Source organism: Odocoileus virginianus, chromosome 6 (assembly GCF_023699985.2).
Source record: "Odocoileus virginianus isolate 20LAN1187 ecotype Illinois chromosome 6, Ovbor_1.2, whole genome shotgun sequence".
Classification (NCBI taxonomy): Eukaryota; Metazoa; Chordata; class Mammalia; order Artiodactyla; family Cervidae; genus Odocoileus; species Odocoileus virginianus.
In genome coordinates this window covers 46,197,787-46,213,978 of record NC_069679.1, presented here as the reverse complement: position 1 = coordinate 46,213,978, position 16,192 = coordinate 46,197,787, and the positions used below count along the sequence as shown (strand labels likewise).

At 37.9% G+C, this 16,192-nt stretch overlaps 1 protein-coding gene across 1 annotated transcript in view; it reads right to left on the bottom strand.

The window, feature by feature from the left end:
• Positions 1-15,739, bottom strand: part of ATOSA (atos homolog A) — an 84,072-nt gene extending 68,333 nt beyond the window's left edge. The window contains exons 1-2 of the mRNA XM_020893251.2: positions 14,746-15,739; positions 14,319-14,435 (exon numbers count right to left, since the gene is read on the bottom strand). Of these exons, the coding sequence (XP_020748910.2) occupies positions 14,319-14,334 (16 nt within the window). The 5' untranslated portion in view covers positions 14,335-14,435; positions 14,746-15,739. The remainder of the gene's footprint in view (positions 1-14,318; positions 14,436-14,745) is intronic.
• Positions 15,740-16,192: the final 453 nt, after the last annotated feature.

Here is a 16,192-nt window from a genome sequence, read left to right as displayed (position 1 = left end):
TTCTTAACCTTTGTATATTTCCTTCAGAGCACTTACAACATGTACTTTTCTTTTTCAAGAAATGTTAATATATTAACAATAATAGGTCACATTTATTGAATATTTCTTCAGAGTCAAATACTATTCCAAGCACTTTACATGGATTACCTCATTTAACCACTATGCCAGTCCTTTATTTAGGTACTATTACGAGCCCTATTTTTCACATGACAAAACTAAAGGTGGACTTCTTCCTGTATAATTCTTAATAATAAGCTTCACATTATTTCTTAACTTTTAAATTTTAGACATTATCTCTAATTTCTTTATATTCCTTTCTCTTTTTAGCATCCCAGTTTCAAGGATTAAATATTTATTTCACATTGAGTCTATTTATTACCATTTGACTTTCTTTTAAAAGTATGTAAACACTACTTGGAGAAGAATGTTAAAATATAATCACCTAGCCTTTGTTTCTTCCAGGTTCCTTGAGGAAGGCTGAATGATCATGATGTCATTTCTGGGGCCAGAATCTAGGGCAATTGTGCTCTTGCCAGAGGTAATAATATAGTATAGAAAAATACTCAACTGGTTAGCAGGTAATTTGTTTTACTTTTATAGTTAAGACAGTTACATTTTTTCCTTTGGGTCTTATGCTTTATCAACTGTAAAAAAATGAAAGAGACTCACACTAAGGACCTTTTCAAATCTGATTTCTGGCAACAGCATAACTTTGAGAGTAATCTCAGAATCACAAAAGCATTTTCATGTCCTGAGCTCTTCAGAATGGAATTTAATTTGCACCATGATATAACCTGATGACTTTTTTTTTATCCATTGTTAGTCATTCAGAGTCCCCTAGCAGATACCTGAACTCTGCAACATAAGCTACAAGAAAAAGCACAGGCCAGGGTTGTTGTATGCTGGACTACAGAAATATGTCTCCAGGACCAGCATTCAATCAACAAAATAATTACTAAGATTTGAATGCAGATTCCTCAAAGGCATAGATATGTTCCTTATTCCAACTTCTAAAGAGCGAGTGTACTAACTTAAGAACACACATGGCCAGAGAAACAATTTTTAAGAAAGGAGTTATGAATGACAGAATCTAAGATTTCCTGCTGTATTCTTTCTGCCACAATACACTGTTGAACAAACCCCTTGTATGACCAAAATTTTTTTCTTAAAGCTTTGGTGTGGAATGTTTATTGGGTTGGATAGGGGAGAAGATATATGCTCATTCTCTTCTTAACAAAGATAGAAAAGCTCATCAGTATTGAGGGGATCTCCTCAATCTTATAGCTCACATGAGGTTGGAAAGTATAAGGGCTTCTAATCCTGCAGAGTTCATTAAGTTTCTGCCATGAGAGAAGGAATCTCAAACTTCATCTTGTTGTTTTCCTCTTCTTTGTTCTAACACACCACTATTTTAAAATGAACCATGCAGTTTACTACTCTGAACAAAGCATATCATAAAAGAAGAGCCATGGTACAATCAGTATTGTGTACCATATTAATATTCCCAAGAATTTTCATAAAAGGCAATAATTATTAATCCCTCATATATTACAAAGAATGGTGGTGAAGGGAAAGCATACAGAGGAGAAAACAATTAGCCAATGGTTGAGATGAGTGTTAGGTAATTTTTATCATACCAGGTTATAATGTAATTTTGAGAGCTAAAAAACTGATTTTTTTAAGACTGTCAGATATTCAGTATCTATACTGGTTTATAATGAAATAATAAAAATGTACTGAAATTATTCTTCCAAAAAGTTCTTTTTAATCATAGAAAACTAATTAATGGTGCCCTGCTATCAAATGAATGAAGCTCAAAGTCCTTGACATTCAAAACCCTAATCTCCCCCATTCCTAAGTAACCCCTCCAATTCACATTAGTCGACCTGCTATCCCTGGAACATCTTTATTGCTCCTTGTGTCCTCTCTTCCAGTCTTCCCCTTCTTAGTCTCTGTAAATTTCCATCTATCCAAATCATACTGTGTTTTAAAGCTCAATACAGCTGCTATCTCTGCCAAAAGACAGGCTTTGCCCTGAAATTAATCACCCCCTATGAACTGTAAGAGTAGACATTACTTTTACTATTTACTATATACAAGTATCTTATACTATGTTTGTTTACAGTTATCTCATTTGATCCACCCAATAACTCTGAGAAGTGGGAATAAATATTCCTGTTTAGAAACAAAAATGGGCACTGTAGAATTAATTCTTACAGTTATGAAACTAACAAATCATAGAAAAATAATACAAAAATTTTTCCTGTAATATGTTTTATGCTACACCACAAAGATATTAAAATGCATGCAGGCATTCATTCAATGATAAATATTTACTGACTAGCTACTAAATGCCAGACATCAATCCATGCACTGGGAAACACAGCAGTGGTCAAACACCACTAAGTCCCTGCCTTCATGAAGTTTACATTCTTATTGAGAGAAAAACAAAAAAAGCAAATAAATAAACATAAAACATCAAGTCAAGTAGTGATAATGAAGAGTAATGCAGAATCAAGAGTCAAGAAAAGACCTGTACTCTTTTGATAAGATGGTCTAGGAAGTGACAACTTCCTCACTTTGAGGAAGTGACAACTGAGTAGAAAGTCAAATGATGTAAAAGACAATCTTGAGACTTATAGTCCAAAAGGGAACAGCAAATGCAAAGTCCTCATGATGTCAGTGTGTTTGTAGTGACTGAAGAACAGCAAAATCGATGTGCCTAGAGTACAGGGAACCTTAGAAGAATACCAAGAAATGAGGTCAGAGAGGTAGCATGAGGCTTCAGGATTAAAAATGGAATTCTTTCCAATGCAAAAATAATTTAAAATATAATTTTTTTTCAACTGAGAAGTCCTGGAATTTTACCAATACTCATTTTCCTCTTAAATCCACTTAGTCTAAGTAACTTTTTTTTTCAAAAAAGTTAAACAAAATAAGGAAAAATACCCTAAAATCCTAATTAACTGTCCTATTTACATGACCTATTTTTTTTTTCCAAAAGCCAGTACTTGTACTCACTTGTACCTTTATATATTCTTATGGTATTCTCCAAAAGCTTTCTAAATGTCCAACACCAGGGTTTAACTCCTTTTTTGTAACAGAAAGCAACTTACTTCCTTAAAAGGCAGTATTACTGGGACTACTAGAGAAATATGAATATAAACAGTAAATTAGATATTACCATTGTGCTAATAGACTTCTTGGATATGATAACTGTATTACAGGTACATAGGAGAATTTTTTTTTATTTTTTAATTGGAGGAAAACTGCTTTACAATGTTGTGTTGGTTTCTGACATAAAACAACTTGAATCAGCCATAATTATACATATATCTCCTCACAAGAATGCTTATTTTCAGGAGATACACACAGTAGTATGATGATAAATGTTTAACAACTGGCTCTGCAAAGGGAAAAAAAAGTCCTAGTCTGTAGCACTGCCAATTTCCATGGTGTAAAATACTGGTACCTTTGCTGATAGCAAGCAACCAACTTGACAGAGTTGAGAAGAAATGTATACAATCAGCTGTCACATGCTGCTACTAGCCAGTTCCATAGAAGTACACAGGGTTGAAGTGTCATGACGTCCACCATTTACTCTGAATTTATAAAAACAAAAAAACAAAAAAGCCCTTATGTCTGTCTGTCTAACTACTACCTATCTACTGACCTACCACTCAAGAGAGATAAAACAAAAGTGGTAAGATGTTCATAATCTATGAAAATTATGATTCTAACTTTTTTTGTGGGTATGAAATACAGCATGCAATGTATGGAAGTTTAAAGAAATCCTATGGCTAATTCTCTCATATATCAAAAAATTTGTACATCAAAAATTTTTTTGTATGTCAAAATTTTTGTGAAGTATACCAAATATGATATAGAGCTTTAACCTCAAGCTATGTTTAAGGTCAAAATCTTGGGAATTCTCTGACAGTCTAGTGGTTAGAACTTTACATTTTCACTGTCAAGGGCCGAGGTTTGATCCTTGGTCCAGAGATAAGATCCTGGAAGCTAGTGCAGCCCCCGCAAAAAACAGATCAAAATCGCCAATATTGAGTGCTGAAGTTACACATTCTCTTACTATCATGAATTTAAGTAGAAGTGACCCACTGGATCACTTCTTTTCACAAAACCATGATATTTCTTCACAAAAGAAAATGGCTAATTTGGTTTTAAAAATGTACAAGAATTCTCTACTGTCAGGATAAAGTTTTATAAATAGCCTGATTTCAGCTATTATAAAATTTTAATTCCATTCAGAATATATAAGCTTAATAAGTAGGAAAACAAAAAATGGAAACTTCATATTAATTTAAAATGTCAATTCCTAACTATAAATGAGTTGCACTCTCAAAAAGAATAAGTTTTAAAGTCCAAATAATGGTCATACTTTGAATAAATATTATTTATAAGTAATAGTACATAATAAATAATTAGAAATAATAAGTTATGATTAGATTCCCAGGCTAGCCTACCAAAAGCTTCTTAACCTATAATATTAGGCCATTTCTTGCAGCATCAGGAACAAGTCTATAGATTCTTACTCACAGAAACAAAAGGGCCATGGTCCAAACACTGAATCAATCCTAGCTAATGTTCCAAAATAAAGAAAAAAGTAATTTGGGGCACCATCTGACCATTCTAATAATTTTCATCAACCTCCTTCTAGTGTCCACCCCCATCCCAAATTCTCTGCCTTAATGCTGCTCTAAATGCTCACAATGGTGTATGATCACCCAGAAATAGTTGGTGTGCTCCACTTACCTACTTTCCCTCTCCCCTTGCATGCACATTACAGATGTGTAGTTCCATACTGGTTCTGAGTTCCTCTAGTTGTATACTCCAGAATGCAAGGTTCAGAGTGACAAACAATAAAGATTTGTTGAGCTCTTATGCCTTTTATGATTAGCTTTCACAACAGAGCACTGAAACATTCATTTCCTCAGTACAGCTGATCCAAGTTGCTCATTCTTTGAGATGAAACACTAATCAATCCCTATCCCATGCCAGGCACATGTAGTTGCTGAACCATGGGTTCTTAGTTCATCTTTCCCACAATCCTTAAAGTTAACGGTATTTGAACAAAAAGAACTGAAGTTCTGACAGGTTATGTAATTTGCTCAAGGTCATTTGGCTGATAAGTGCTAGATTCAGAATTTCTATCTAAGCTTGACCCTAAAGCCTTAGGGTCTTAACTCTATGCTGCTAAAAAGGACACATTTGAGCCAATTTTATAACAAAAGATAGACATCATTTCAATATTCTTCAAAAATATATAATTAAATATACATTTATTAATCTAAATGGTTCTCCTGTTGGTGTAATTTCAATCAGGATAACAACAGGAAACTTTAAAAACTGTAAAAACCAGGTACTGCATAAATGGGTATTTTTAGACAGAATGACCTCCCCTAAGATACACCTGAGAGCACCTAGCTCTTTGCTCATGAGTACAGATCACCCTGTCTACACAGCAAACCAGTTAGTATATATAGCATTTCACACCTTATAAAGTTCTTTGACACATTATCTTACCTGAAGGTCAGAAGCAACATTTTGAGCCTAGTACATTTTACAGATGGGAAAACAGGTTTGGAAATTGATCCAAGCCATAGAACCTGTAAGTGACAGAACAGGCCCCAAATCTACACTCTAAATCCTGAGTCTTTATCCTGTTGTCGTGTTGTGTTAGTCTCTCAGCGTGCCCGACTCTGTGACCCCATGGACTGCAGCCCACCAGGCTCCTCTGTCCATGAGATTTTCCAGGCAAGGATACTGGAGTGGGTTGCCATTTCCTTCTCCAGAGGATCTTCCCAACCCAGGAATCAAACCTGGGTCTCCTACAATGCAGGCAGATTCTTTACCGACTGAGCTATAAGGGAAGCCCACTTGTGTTCTAAATCTGAAGTTATCCAATCAATTTAATCTCTTTCAAAGAAATAGCAACAGGAACAAATTCAGTATGGCGGTTGGAGAGCAGAGAGCTACCAGCAAATGCTTCTGTGTGGATTATTTGTTAAGTAAATGTATATAAACTTAGAACCACCTATACCAAACAGCTTTTGCCTACACCTTAGTTATTTTACAGAATTTTATTTCAACTTAGATTTAATCAATTTTAAAATATCATCTTATTTTAAGTTACGGGCAAATATATTTTAAATCTTTTCTTTAATTAGGTATAATGTTGTGATAATAGCCTGTCAACAATGCAAGCAAATCCCTAAAGTGAGAGAATTTCAGTTGGTGACAGTAAAACAATCAATTTCTAGTCATCTGCTTCTACTCCTATTTGCTTCACAAATATTGAGATAAACTAGTGATTCATTTCTTTAAGCACCTCCTACACACCCACCATGTGTAAGACCATCAGCTAGGTGATGGAAATCCAGTTGTGAAGAAGAGACAAGGTTCCTGTCCTCATGGAACTTAAAATCTAGCTGTGGAGACAGACAATAAACAAAGAAAAAAAATCACATAATATGGTAAGTGGTACGAAAGCGACTGCAGAGATACAGAACAAGGACCCTAATTTAATAAATAATAATAGCTGCTAACTTTATTTTATTTTTAGCTGCTAACTTTAATTGAGCACTTTAGATAGCGTAGTCAGAGAATATCTCTCTGAAAAATGATATTTAAACCAAGATCAGGAGAATGACAAGGAGCTACTCACGTGATGACTGGGGAGAAGGTTTTTCAGGCAGAAGAAATAACGGACACAAGGCTGTGAACAGTCACTGAAAAACCTAAAAGGTGGCCAGTGGGACCGGGCAAGTTGAACAAAGGTAAGACATTCAAAAAGCCTTGTTATAATTTTACTGAATGAGTTTCTTTTATATGAAAAGGAATATATATGAAATCTCAACTCACGTTATTGCTGGGTCTGTTTTTGGTATTACACATGGTTTAATGTCTAATATTTTGAGTAGCTACTGGCATTTTCACCCAGTTGATTTTGTTTCATTTTAATAAGAAAGTCTGACATAATCAATGTCAGATTTTTTCAACCATTTGAGGAAAGACAGAATTAACTATTGACAAATTGACTTTGGTTTACCTACTGAGAAAGAAATACTGTTTCCTGGTACTGTGATTTTGCTTTCTCATTTAAAAAAAAGTCAGTATTCAGTTGGAATTTCTAAGTTAAACATTCCCTCAGTTTTTAAAACCCTCAGCCTTAATTGAGTGGAAGATACTACTGTAATTAGATGCAAAGTTGAGGACAAAAGAATAAATGTATGTAAATATTCCTTATTTAACAACTAATTTTTTTCCTATACTTGTTCACAGTGTGGAATGTTCAGACCCCACAGGTTTCTTCACTTTTTGAAAAGGAAATCAGCTTTTGAGTTACTCTCCCTGTGTACATATTAGCTTCTCAATTCTGCCTTCCAATTATCTTTTCTTCTCATCCTTTAAAGAAATGACAGTGTTCTATCCACTGAATCATATCTTTCTTACAGGATGACAGGCAAAAACATAAGGAACCTCTATATTAATCCCTTTCGTATTGAGTCTCAGAAGTTGTATCAAGCCAGCAATCATCTGACAGATACTGATGCATCAAGACCCATCAGAGTAAGTGGATGAAAGGCCAACAGTAGTCATTTTTGGACTTGAGATCACAGTGAGCATATAAAACACGCACAGCTGAATTAGCCCCTTCTTTTGTCCTCCCCAGCCTTCCCTAAATAACTGAATTAGAATATGTCCAATTGTAGGAAAAGCCATTCACACATGAATATTTACTATGTCCCAGCCATAGTTCTAAGCACATTATATATACTAACTTATTTACTCAAATAACTCTAAAGGCAAGGTATTATTACTTCCTCCATTGTAAAGATGAAAAAGGTAAGGCACAAATAAGATATATAGTTTTCAAAGATCACAATAATTAGCAAATCTGTTTTTTATTTCCCTTGGGCCTGTTTTTAAACAAATTTGGCCCCAATAACTTATAATATTTTAATATAACATACTCCTACCAATCAGAGGGTTTACAGCATATACCCAAGCTTGCCTTTTCATACTGTTCGTGGGGTTCTCAAGGCAAGAATGCTGAAGTCGTTTGCCATTCCCTTCTCCAGTGGACCACGTTTTGTCAATACCAATAACCTCAGATACGCAGATGACACCACTCTAATGGCAGAAACCAAAGAGGAACTAAAGAGCCTCTTGATGAAGGTGAAAGAGGAGAGTGAAAAAGCTGGCTTAAAACTCAACATTCAAAAAATGAAGATCATGGCATCTGGCCCCATCACTTCATGGCAAATAGAAGAGGAAAAAGATGGAAACAGTGACAGACTTTATTTTCTTGGGCTCCAAAATCACTAGAGACAGTGACTGCAGCCGTGAAATTAAAAGATGCTTGTTCCTTTGAAGAAAAGTTATGACCAACCTAGACAGCATATTAAAAAGCAGAGACATTACTTTGCCAACAAAGGTCCATCTAGTCAAAGCTATGGTTTTCCCGGTAGTCATGTATAGATGTAATAGTTGGATCATAAAGGAGGCCGAGAGCCAAGAATTGATGGTTTCGACTGTGGCGCTTGGAGAAGACTCTTGAGACAAGTCCCTTGGACTGCAAGGAGATCAAACCAGTCAATCCTAAAGGAAATCAACCCTGAATATTCATTGTAAGGACTGATGCTGAAGCTGAAGCTGAAGCTCCAATACTTCGGCTACCTGATGGGAAGAGCTTTCTCTTTGGAAAAGACCCTGATGCTGGGAAAGATTGAAGGCAGGAGAAGGGGATGACAGAGGGTAAGATGGTTGGATGGTATCACGGATTCAATGGACCTGAGTTTGAGCAAACTCAGGGATATAGTGAAGGACAGGGAAGCCTGGCATGCTGCCGTTTATGGGGTCGAAAAGTCAGACACAACTAAAGACTGAACAACAACCCAAGCTTACTTTGAATCTGGGCTAGCCCTCTTGTTAGCTGGAAAAATTACTGTGACTATTTCAATTATGAAATGAAGATTAACAACAGCATCTAGTTCCTTGAACAACTGTGATGTTTAAACGAGTTATATAAACTACTTGGATCAGTGCCTGGCGCACAGTATGTAGAAGAGTTAGCTGTTACTAGCAATAGTACCACCACTACCTCCACTGAGGGAATTTAGCAAAAGGCTGTTCTATTTAATCTAGTCAACACTTCTTGTCCTCTGTCATTTTTGTTGCTTGATTTACATTGGCTAACAATGAACTATTAGCAAGTTAGAAACTCATCTACCTCCCATGCTATTTTTTTCTAGTCCTTACCGTTTCTTTCCCCATTTCAGTTGCCCAGGAAGAAATGTTTGAGATTAAAATGATTTGCATTATACTCTAGGTAAGTTCATAAGCCACTGCAATACTAAAGCTAAAGCCTAAATTTGTAATATAATAAAAAAGGGGGTGTCTCAGGCCATTTAGTGTGCAATAACAAAATACCATAACTAGGTCACTTATAAACAGCAGAAATTTATTTCTCACAGTTACAGAGGCTGGAAAGTCAAAGATCAAGGCACTAGCAGATATGGGTACCTGGTGAGGATCAGCTTTCTCATTAGGTATTTGTCTTTCATTATAACCTAAAATGGTGGAAGTGGTGAGGGTACTTTCCTGGGTCTCTTATGAGGGTACTAATGCCATTCATGAAGTCTTCACCCTTATGACCTAATCATCTACCAAAGGTCCCTACCTCCTACTACCATCATTCTGGAGCTAAGGATTTCAATCTGTGGATTTTATGGGCATACAAATATTCAATCCACGGGGGGGGGGGGGGAAATTAAGCATTGCTCTCAGTTTAAACCTCAAAAAAAAAAAATTGCTTGGTATTTTATTTGTGCAACAGGTTTTGCATTAATAGTTTTCACTTAATACTCACAAATGAATGACTCATATGAATTGAAACACAGTATGTTTAAATTATTAGTGCTTTCCTAGATATTACAGGCCTTAATCTTTCATAACAGTTGATAAGTTCAGACAACTTTCTTGGAAATGTCTGATGAAGAAACTCTAACCAAAGCAAGAGTACATGCATACTAAGTCACTTCAGTCATGTCCAACTCTTTGCGATCCTATGGACTGCGGCTTGCCAGGCTCCCCTGTCCATGGGATTCTCCAGGCAAGAATACTGGAGTGGGTTGCCATTCCCTCCTCCAGGGGATCTTCCCCACCCAGGGATCAAACCCGCATCTCTGGCAGCTCCTGCCTTGCAGGTGGATTGTTCACCACTGAGCCACCAGAGAAGACCAACAAAACATAAAACACAGCAAAACTGACATTTATCTTTTAAATTAAAAAGATTTTGATTCTACTTAAATTGTTACACAATACCATGAACTTAGGAATTCTGAAACCTTTGGGACTTTGAAATCAAAACATAAGCTTATATTACTTTGAAATACATTTTCATAGAAAAAAAAAACCATGAATTCAAAATATACAAAATTATAAATACCACACATTTATAACATAAATATTAAATGTTAAAAATGTAAAGTGCTTTAATTACATCTGTGCAAAAACCATACTTTAGACATCTTGAAACACTGAGCATTCAATATCTAACTAAGATCAGATCCACACTTCACATCCTTGAGTACAAGGTGAAATAACATTGTTTAACCTCTCCAACTTTGCCCAGCTCTAGTTAGAATTTAACACCATTTAAACAGGTATTCCTAGGAAACTTGGTCCGCCCATGCCACCCTCTACACATAGAAATTAACATATATATACTTGTAGTAACAAAAGACAGAGAAATAAATTCCACATATATCAACCATCCTTTTGTAGCTTTTATATATTCTCAGATACCTATACATTAAAAGCCTATTAAATCTGCTTGAGCCTTACCAGGTTTCAGGCTATGAATATAAAACAAAACAAGGTACTACTAGGTTACTGCACATTTGACTAATTCCTTACCTTTTTTGAACATATTTTATAACTGAACATATAAGCATCTGTAATATCTTGTTTAACATAATTATCATTTATTTAAAAACTACTGTGTCAATCAGTGTCATATTTCTTTCTAGCAACTATGAGAAGTTGGAATTATCCCTGTTTTACAGACAAGGAACCTGAAACTCTCAGAAATTAAGTAATTAAATGAATATTACAGAGCTAGCAAGTAATGGAACAAGGATACAAATAGAAGTCTGATTCCAAAACCTGTGCCAATGATAACATCAAAGACTCATCTCTGGCAGCATTGTGCAAGTAATGTTATATAACTGCTTAAAAATCTTAAAAAAAGAAAAAAGAGAAACAAAGATTTACCTCAGACTATAATAAAATTCTATTTATTGTAAAACATTGCCATTGTACAGTAACATCTTAATTACCTGAAAGTACAGTAGAAAGTCTCTTAATTTTCACTTAATCAACTAGCCATATTGTCCAGTGCTTTCCATTTCCTCCATAAAGTAAACTGATAGATACTAAAAGCTAGTAAATTACTTCCAGTTTCCTGCACACTTCTACTCCTGCTAGTTGAGTTGTGTGCTTAACTAATAGCTAATATCTGGTGTTTATTCCCAAACCTGCTTATGCCACTCTATAGTAATGAACTTACTTGAATGCAAACAAAAGGTTATTTCTGTGAAAACTATGTTGACTGCTTTGGAAATAGAATATTTTGATGAATATATATTCCCTCTTTCCCCAAGACACACTCCTGTTGACTACACAAATATCTTTATAATTCTTGGTATACACAGACATCTATAAAATTGCGCTAAACATTAAAAAAGAAGTTTACATTTTTTAAATGTAAAATATTGCACCCTTGGATTTGTTTACAAAGTCTTATTCCACTTTAAAGAAATCAAAAGTAGAAATCTTTAGGCTTACATTTTTGGTGTGCTTTACATAAGAAAGATCACATCTAACTCTGATTAAACAGGCTCCATTCCCTGCCACTCTCACTTCTAAAGAAGGACCTTTAGCCTACATCAAAAGACAGGCAAAATAATTATTTTTTTCTGATTCCTCACTTTAACTTTTTAGATTATCCAATCAACTACCACAAGCAACTGTGTCGGATAAGAGGCTCTTTTTGTACTTATTTAGAAACTCTGATGCACAGCTGTATCCCACTCAGCAAATATTTCCATCTTTCTACACTAGAAATCATATATAGTCTCAGCTTCTGAATGAATATTTGAAGGTTCCCCTATTTACTCTCATTTTTTAGAGAACTCAGTGCTAGGTATGGTTATCTAGTTTTTTACCACAGATGTTAAAAGCAAGAATAAGCATACTGACAACAAAGACTATTGACAGTATGGGAATTCAAAAATCAGATCTTAAAGAAAACAGGCTGAAGGGGTTTAAGTTAGAGGCAAAAAAAGTCTTTGTCCACATATTATGAGTACAACAGAAAATATTTTGGCATTTAAAGAGTGAAGTTTCAGTCATCCAGAAAACAAACTCATACAGGCTAATTTCTTAGACACCAATGTAGAAAAAGTGAAGTATTACTGTTGTCTAGCTCTCCCATAATTGTCCCTTGCCAAACACAGATCAAGAAATCAATTCAACGGGTTATGCAAGTAATTTTTAAAAATAGAAATAGAAGAGAAAAATACAAGACCACAATGCACATAGTAAGTATGTTTTCTGAAAAGTTTATTTCAGTATTTCTGTACTATTTGCAAAGTAAAAGATACTGCTTACTCTAGGTCATGGTCAAAAGAAAGCCACGGGCCTAAAGACTCATAAAATATAGTCACAGTACCAAATTTTCGATTCCCTCATTTTTACATCATAATGCTAAAGAAATCTACAATTTTTATGAGAAAAAAAGTCACTTCTTTAGGAATCTTGATGCATAAATGTATTTACTTTTTTTTAGTAATCTACATTAATAGATAACAGTTTATCAGGCTTAGTACTAGTTTTGGCTAAAATAGAGATTTGTGTAAGTATTTAAAGTAACTTTTAAACAATGACTTTGATTTTATTTGTTTATTTTCAGATGCAATTACTGACCTTGGTGCCAGCTTTCCAAAGTCACTGATGTAATCTAAAATTCTAAACTTGGCAATCTACATAAGCAACCTGATTAGTAGCAATGTAGTTGCTAATAGTTAAAACATACAAAGCTGATTTTAAGAATCAACCAAACACTTAAAAACTAATTTAAACCTGTAAATTAAGTATGGCTTTCTCCACTTCTTTCTAGTGCGTTTTAAGACAATATCACCAGAGACATATCTGAATAGGAAAGAGAATTTGACTTGCTAATCCACTTTGAAAATAATATATGGAAAAAATAACCAGTTTAACACATATCTTTTCAAATTATTTTATTTTTTAAAATTAACATGTCTTTTTTTTTTTCTGTCTTATTTATTTACTTATTTACTGCCACACTGTGCTGCCTGTGGGATTTTAGTTCCCTACCAAGGATCAAACCTGTGCCTCCTACAGTGCAAGCACATAATCCTAACCACTGGATCACCAGGGAATTTCCTATATCTTTTTTTAAATGAGCATCTAATTCATAAGGATAAATTAACATGTCCAATCCAAAGTCTCAAATTGGGAAGGGACTCTGTCACCTAGCCCAACTTCCTACCAAATACATTAATCCTCTTATAATATTCCTTAGAACCAAATTCCCACATTACTGTAACTCCTAACTACCACTATATTAAAATCTTCTAAAGTTGGTCCTTGCTATGAATCAAAAGCAGACTAATAAATGGGTTTTTCAATTCCTTTGAAGTGCTTGAAAAACACAGTGTATACATTATTCCCAGAAGTCCTGAAAATACAGGTTTAGAAAGAAAATGGCACATTTACAGTACTTATTATAGGGATTTCAGTAGCCCTGTCCATATACTGATATACTGCAAAGTACTCCAGGGATTTGTTCAAACTTTGAGAGTCTGCTTAAAGCACAAAAATCAGCAATGACAAATAATATCTGTTAACTCAATCTTAAATTTTCTCGGTTTATCAAGTTCAAATTCTCAAATTGAGGAAACTTGTAAACTTTTAAAAAACTGAAGTTAGATTGACTTTACCTAAAAATGATATCAAATTTGGCACCAGATAAAAATACTGTTATTGAAAATTTCACTTTAAGTATCTCTTGAAACTAACATTCTGAAGGCACTTTTGAAGAATGTCTTCTCCCATTTAGTTTCTAACCCTTCCCTGTGCCCTTCTCTACCTTACCAGCTGGAAATCTCTAACAGAAATAATCATATGTAATTCAGTTGATCCTGCCGCAGAATTAGGTTAACCTTTCTAAAATGGGGCACAAGAAAAAAAATCCTACTTAAATTATGTACCTCGGTCTGGCTTCATTTTCACGCTGATATCCACCCAAGGTGCTGTGAAATACACGTGTGGGTTCTCTTCAACAGGCTCGCCGCTGATTTTGCAGCTACTGCTTCGTTTTCAAAACGCTAAAAAGAGGTCAAAATAAAATTAATCTGGTCCTGCCCTAACACTCGATCTTGCAAGAAAACTATTGCTAACAGGCCTCTTCCTGGCGCTAAGAGCGGTGACAGCACCATCCTCAGGTCTGAAAAAAGCAAAACTCTACACCGCCTCCCCCATCGACTCCGGACCAAGCACCCTTCTTCCCCGCCCCTGTGCTCTCCAGGCCAAAGTGTCCTTCTTTGACACAGCGTCTCCAAACCAAAAGGAAGATCTATTTATAACTTGAATGTACAGGCAGGGGGGAAAAAAATCAAGCAACTCAAGCTAACTAACCCCTTTGTAAAAAAACGCCTCTGGGAACAGTGGCACCTCCGCAGCGACTGGCATACAAATGCTCGGACCTGATGACTTGGGCGCAGGAAACTCTTCAAGACCCCAAACGCCTCGCCGACAGCTCTGCCCGCCCCGCCGGGCCTCACCTGTGTAATTACCCTCTGGCTAGTCTTCCTGCCTCAACCGCGGCCAAGTTTACACAATGAGAGGATCAGAAAGAAACGCGAGACATCTCCTCGTGCCCAGCCCCCAGTCCCAAAAGAACTATACTGTGCTGTCCCGGGTCGCCCCTGCAACACCCCTGGCCCTGAGAGGCCGGGCCTGAGGGTCGTCCCGGAAAGGTGTTTACAGGCGGGCGATCGCCCCTGCTCGGTGCAGCCTGCCGGTGAGGGCCCCTTCCGTCCCGCCGCGGCCCCGAATTTCCTTCAGTCCCGCCGTCCGGAGCGCCGCGCCGGCCCCTCTCCCAGCCGGAGAGCTGTTTTCATGGCTCCCTCGGCCGACCTCTGCTGACTAACTCTCGCCTCGCGTCCCAATACCTCCTCCTCCTGGCACTTCTCTCCGCCGTTCGCCCAGCGGCTCACATCACACTCCCACCTCAGGCGTGAGGCTCCGAGAGGCGCAGGGCCGGCGAAAGCAGAGTGTGGCGCGCAGCGGCCCCCGAGGCTGCGCTAGGGGACCATGGGGGCCCGAGACTACAAGCCCGACGCGGCTCCCCGGCGCCCCTGTTGGCCATCCACCCCCGCCTTGGGCGCCGCCTCGCTCCGCTCCCGACGCTCAGCCCCTCTTTCTGTCCTACTCGCACCCGAGCCCCGCGACCCTCGGGCCTTGGCCGCTTGTCGACCCGGCCGGCCCGCTCGCCCAGCGCCTCTGCCAGCTCCTCGCCCGCCCGCTGTCTCTAGCTCTGGCGCCCCAGCTCCCCGGCCCCCTCGCTCGCCCAGTTCTTTCTCGGCCGTTTGCCCTGTCAAAACACTGCCCGGGTCACGTGTCCCAACAACAGCCAACCGACCGCTCGTTACTTCCTCCCCGGCGGCCTCTGCGGCTGGCTCCCGGTTGTTATGACAACGCCCGGCGCGCCCAGGGGCGCTAGCCTGGGGGCCTGGGTTTCCTTGCAGGTGTGGCGGGTTGCGAGGGGCTGGCGGAGCCCCGAAGGCCTGCGAGGCGCCAGGCGCATCGGCGGCGCTAGCCTCCTGTCTGCCCTTCGAGCTGGCTGAAGCGCGTCTGGGACCAGGAACCAGAGCTGCGCTATTAGAGCACAGGGTAACCGGGGAGATGTCATCCGAGGGCCTGCCCCAGACGTGGAGGATAATTATAGTCTCCTCCTCCTCCACACGGGATGCTGGCGCAGAGTTGTGACCCATCCCCGAGTGGCTTGCAGTGCACAGTGGAAGCTGGATCTAATTGTGACCGGGACGAGAGAGTGGGCCTCCATACGCTTCAGGGACTAGGG